The following is a 6,000-nucleotide window of genomic DNA, read 5'->3' on the forward strand; positions in this document are numbered from 1 at the left end:
TAGTCCTCAAAATCCCACAAGAGGTGAAATTACGCCTGATACATGTTCACTCCTAACTTTTACTTACACTGCTTCACTAGTGGTTAATGGTTAATTTATGTTTCTTACAAAACAAGCCGTGATGATAAATTTCCTACTGAACTTTTGGTAGTTTGAAAATCGTACCGTTGGCTTATCCTCTTACGCCGATTTGTGTCATTTGTTTCTTTGTGTCTGCATGTGCTGGAAATGATCCAATACCATCTACTGTTAATTACTCTAAACACAAAGATGACTTGGATACAAGCACCGCTTTTGAAAGTTCTAAGGTTCATGGGTCGCTCTCTTATTGAGAAGTTTCAAAGTTAACCATGTAGATAGAATTTTACCTTTATTTTCACAGAATTTTAGGAAGCATGCACACCTTTTAAATGGAAGAACGTTACGATAAGAATTAAACAAGTCTAATCACTTCCAAACAACTTGAAGTTTTAACCTTAGTCAGACTTTAACGTTACACATGTTCTCATGGAGCAAAACTTAGTGGCTGTTTGCTATTGCCTCAAGAGCTTTATTATTAACTATCATTTGGTCTGATATTCCATGGTTCCAAAATCACCCAAGGATTACTCTGGATGGAAAATAGGAATATCTCTTTTGGTTCTCTCCTCAAATTCAAGGTGCAGTAAAATTAAGGTTTATAAAATATTGTTCACACTCAACAATATCCCCTCCGTAAATCTTACAAATAGTTACATTTTGCATCTGTTAAATGGGGGACAATATCCGATGCAAAAGAGAATTGTATGTATTCACTTCACGCCTTTTAAGGAGACATTTTCAAGTACCACAGAAGAGCAATTTTCAGAATTGTTTTCAGTTGCTCATATCATATTATTTCGCCTTCTCTCCACATTTTAAACCTACCATAAAGTCCGCCAAGATATTTCCTAAAATGTGAAGTTTCGGTTGCTAAATAGTGTACTCCTGGGGAAGAACTATCTCGTGGAAGAAAATAAAAAGGTATACCTTTTTGGCGGTCATAGTTTCACATTCAAAAGCAAATAGTATGACACTTCAAAAAGTATACAAATCCATTGATACAAATTTCATTTAGATCTTTATAAGTTCCTACTTTTTTCCTAGTACACCTACACGTTAAGTAGCAATGATGGAGATTTTTAAGTACGTATCCTATACACATGAGTCAAAGTTAATTGTGCTTATTAAACGAGCATCATTCTCTAGTTTGCATAATTGGTAGCTTTCGTTCATGTATTGTCGCCTCTGAATTGTAGTGTAACCATATCTATTTTGCGATTAAGTGTGTTATGGGTATAGCAACTTGGCTATCTTTGTGTTCCAAAAAAGCAACCAAAGTAGCATGCGGCTAATTTTTGTCCTCTCCAACCGTTGAAATCGTGATCCAGCAAGGGGCTTCTAAATATACTTCTCACAAATACAAATATAGATCCCTTTGTTATATGCAGGATTATGCGACTATATTATATTGCGGCTATTCTCATCGATACACTAAAACCCTTGCGTAAAGTACGATGAAAGAAGAAATTCTGGTTCAAAACAATTATACATTAGTATAAATTATAGCACTGTACTCAATTTGTAACTTTGGTCACCTTCGAACCAACCCAGACGAATCAGTACGTTTAAAATTAGACTTTAGTCTGTTGCACATTTACGACAGCCTTCTCTTCTTGGCGATGATTGTTAATTATGTACTAACCAAAACATCAAAGCCTTTTTCAAGATAGAGCATGCGACTGATCAAGACGCAGATCAGTTAAATTCTTTTTTAACCCTTCATACTAGAAGATTTTCTTCACGTATTTTTAAGATGCTGCAGAAGGCTATAATAAGAAAATGATTTGCAAGCTACAATTCATAGAGCTCTAATTTCATGATTTTCTTTGGTGTAGAAATAAATCACTTGCTTTTATTTCTCTTGAGGTTAAAAACGTAATGGGGGTAAAGGGCGATAGTTACCCGGGCAATACATAATACCTCAGAAAGCATGATTTCCCTAAAACGATAGCTAAGGGGAACTCGTCGATTTCTAATACTAGCTAGAGGAAAAGATTTGAAATAAATTATAGGTTTGTAAATTTTCTTTCTTCTTTCTATTCAGAGTGAGGTTATAACATTGCGTAGATAGCCGTACTAAGGCGTGCAGGAAGTAATCTATATATCTACAACAAGAACAATTACCTTAATGCATGATTGTCTTTTTTTTTGGAAGATGAGTTTTATTCACTGAGTACCTACAAGCAACCATTCTTATTTTTAACTCGTACTGTTTCCACTAGGTTATATCCCCGCCAGCGATGATTTCTGTACCCTAATTGAAACAAACAAACGTTCAATTCAAGCAACACTATAAACTAGTTTGCAGCCATTTGATATTTTTCTGATAGTCAGTGGGAATGACTGCCAAGCTTTGTAACTATTTTAAGAAGTTCTATTTGAAGCTCTATACTTTCTAAAAGGATTCTCTCTTCTTATTTAAAGGAGTGTAATGATCCTAGCTTCAACTTAACTCCTGTAAATCGATTAATTACTTAACATGAGTTGGGTACAAAAAATAGCTCTTTTGATAGCTTTGACACAGTCTGTTGCGCTTGGTGTACCAGTTAGTTTCTATAATGATTGTTCAAATCTTACTCCAAATTGGGGAACTCGTCCCCCAGCTCGGTTCTCTGTACTGAGTATAGATTCTTTGCCAAATCATAGCTATCAAGCCGAGTTTATGATATACATGCCAGATTGCTTGCCAGCAAGTCATCTCCATTATGGTCTATTCAGTCCAGAAGGTGTTACGCCTCATTTTGATCCATTGAAGCCTTGTGAATTTCGTGGTACAATTGTGTGGCAGAATACAGACTTAGCTGCGTCAAAGGTCTGTATCCCTCAAATTAATTTGGATCTCTCCTATTGTGTTGTCGATGGAGTTTCAGAAACGCTGCGTTGTCATGGGTGGCCCTATGATACCAGCTTCAGGTATTCAATGAGCTGTCAGGCGGATGGAGGAGGTTACTGTTTTAACGTAGATGTACCATCCCCTTCATCTTCTTCTGAAATTGTTATAAGCTCATCGTCATCGTCTGAAAGTGCTATAAGCTCATCGTCATCGTCTGAAAGTGCTATAAGCTCATCGTCATCGTCTGAAAGTGCTATAAGCTCATCGTCATCTTCTGATATTGGTATAAGCTCATCATCGTCTTCTGAAAGTGTTATTAGCTCATCGTCATCGTCTGAAAGTGCTATAAGCTCATCGTTATCGTCTGAAAGTGCTATAAGCTCATCGTCATCTTCTGATATTAATATAAGCTCATCATCGTCTTCTGAAAGTGTTATTAGCTCATCGTCATCATCTGAAAGTGCTATAAGCTCATCGTCATCGTCTGAAAGTGTTATAAGCTCCTCGTCTTCTGACATTGGAGTAAGCTCCTCGTCTTCTGGTATTAGTTCGTCGCCTTCTCCTTCTGGTATAAGTTCGTCACTTTCTAACCCAGTAGAAAGCGTACCAACAAAATCTAGTGGGAGTTCTTCTACTATACCAGGCGTAAGTTCATCTATTAATCCAAATATTATTATATCAAAAGGTAGCTCATCTTCGAAGCCATCCACTCAAACATCAGTTGCCCCTCCAACTGTGAAGACCCAAATATTGGTCAGCAGTATTGCCACAGTGGTAGCTATCACCACTAATGGAGCTGTAACTAGTATTCTGACCAAAGTTCCCGTCACTACCACTATTAGAAGTACTTCTGGTGGAACAGCTGCAGCTACAACCACAATACCACCTCTTCAGGGCCAGGCACCATGCTTCCGTATTAAAATTCCAATTTTAATGGCTGCAATTGGTGGCTTCGTCTTAGTATAGTCACATATATTTCATTGTTTATTCAATTTTTGCTTCGTGAAATCGTAAATTGAAAAGATTTGTAGTACAGTAGTCAACAATAACTTAAAAACATGTAAAACAGATTATAAGGTGGGCAGGACTGCCACTGATGCGATTCTCATGTCAGCCGTATATCTCGAAAATCAAAATACAAATGCCAATTTTAATGTTAGGCCCATCTTAGCAACCCCACCATGCAACTCCATCCAACTTGAAATTTACTTTTTGTGGGGAATCAAAAGAATATCACCGCCAAGTATTTAGTTGCCCAGAAATAAAGAATTGTATTTTACCCCTTTTGCTATGTGACATTTACGATGATCATGCAGATATGCGTGAAGTTTTATTACTTTGGGGTCATGAAATCTAAAGCAAGCACATCTAATAACTCAATTGGAACTACCCGAAGATGAAGTATAATTTTAAACAAATAGGATAAAAATAGCTCATTTCGTTGAAGTTAAAAAGAGAGTGCATTCTTGCCGATAAAAGTGTGGAAATTATTGTTGTAATTTAATATTCTGTCTAACCTTGTATATTTTTCCAAATGGTTGAGCTTCTACTATTGGGATCGCTAATTGCGCTTCTCGGTACAGCAAAAGCTAACTTTATTCTCTCTGATGTATACTCCAATTGTGAAATCGAAAATGGAGTTTTCAATGTCAAGCCAAACGCCGTTCTTGAAGTCGAAATAATGGACGTAGAGGGCCAGATACCTTATGAAGTCAGTTACCATGTCAGCATTGATGATTGCAATGATGCCCTGAGTTTGAAGTTTTTAAATGTCAATGATAATAACTTGCTTGGTGCAGTCGACTCCGCTTGCGACTTCAAGGGAAAGCTTCTATTGGAAAGACAAGACGTTGGTGATGCATGGTGTCTCCCAACTATAACTGTGGAGGTTGGGTATGACTGCAATTTGACAAATTGTGATAGTTGGCTGTTTGAAACTTCCTATTGGTATAGGTTCAACTGCGATGAGGATGGTTATGGATATTGCTGGGATAAATCTGCTGATGAATTAAGAATGAGTAGTTCATCCATAGACCTGGGCAGTACTTCAAGTTCCTCTTCTATTGATCTTGGTGGTGGAACTGCAAGTTCCAGTTCCTCTTCTATTGGTGGTGGTGGTGACACTGCCAGTTCCAGTTCCTCTTCTATTGGTGGTGGTGGTGACACTGCCAGTTCCAGTTCCTCTTCTATTGGTGGTGGTGGTGACACTGCCAGTTCCAGTTCCTCTTCTATTGGTGGTGGTGGTGACACTGCCAGTTCCAGTTCCTCTTCTATTGGTGGTGGTGGTGACACTGCCAGTTCCAGTTCCTCTTCTATTGGTGGTGGTGGTGACACTGCCAGTTCCAGTTCCTCCCTTGATCTAGACGGTATATCCAGCTCTTTGGAGGGCATAGTTAGTTCCAGTAGCAGCTCTGTAGTTGGCGGAGGCAATGACGGGGGGGGAAACCCTAGTTCAAAAAGCACTACCAAAGGCACAAGTGGAGGTAAAGTAACAGTTATTGATTCTGTGGATGCTGTTGTGAGTACTACAATCAACGGTCAAGCAACAGTAGTTTCAACCAAAGTCCTCTCCACAAGGACGACAAGTCAACCAGGTGATTCACCTTCAACTGGATCAAATTCAGTTAATGGAGCTATTATGATTAAAAACGCTTTTTCCTCAGTTTTAACTATGTTGCTAGTTATTTTGCTCTAAATTGAAAAAGTTTGAAGCAAGATTATTCATTTTCGTATTCACCTTTAGAATCCATTAGTGACAAGAATGATAACTACCAAATTTAGTAGTACACATGACGCAATCGATCTTAGATTATGTTATGGTAATCAGTACATTGGCTACACTGGACAATCACCAAAAATGTAGCTTAGGTATGAATAAATAATTTTTTTTTTTTATTACTTTGAAACATAGCAGCAATTCCTGATTTTGGTGCAGACTTTAAATTACTTGCAGTTGAATTTTTTGTCCAGCTTTAAGCAAACTTTCGACCACATAACCTTTTGAAGCAAATTTATTTAAGCCGTGTAAAAATTTGCATATCTATAGTTAGAGAAAATTTCTCCATATGCGAATACACCCTAACATC

General features: G+C 37.7%; 2 protein-coding genes across 2 annotated transcripts; one reads left to right on the forward strand and one right to left on the reverse strand.

Annotated features, from left to right (window-relative positions):
- Positions 1-3,050: 3,050 nt before the first annotated feature.
- Positions 3,051-4,213, reverse strand: KQ657_004508 (uncharacterized protein; the record flags this gene model as incomplete). Its single annotated transcript, XM_043195177.1, has 2 exons — positions 3,051-3,569; positions 4,195-4,213. Coding segments are annotated over 2 exons (538 nt in total), but the record flags the coding sequence as incomplete, so codon positions are not given.
- A 19-nt stretch (positions 4,214-4,232) lies between these two features.
- KQ657_004509 (uncharacterized protein) lies at positions 4,233-5,609 on the forward strand (the record flags this gene model as incomplete). Its single annotated transcript, XM_043195178.1, has 2 exons — positions 4,233-4,236; positions 4,606-5,609. The coding sequence occupies 2 exons, from the start codon at positions 4,233-4,235 to the stop codon at positions 5,607-5,609; spliced, it is 1,008 nt and encodes a 335-aa protein (XP_043050375.1).
- Positions 5,610-6,000: the final 391 nt, after the last annotated feature.

The sequence above is a fragment of the Scheffersomyces spartinae genome, assembly GCF_019049425.1.
Source record: "Scheffersomyces spartinae strain ARV_011 chromosome Unknown scaffold_6, whole genome shotgun sequence".
Lineage (NCBI taxonomy): Eukaryota > Fungi > Ascomycota > Pichiomycetes > Serinales > Debaryomycetaceae > Lizanozyma > Lizanozyma spartinae.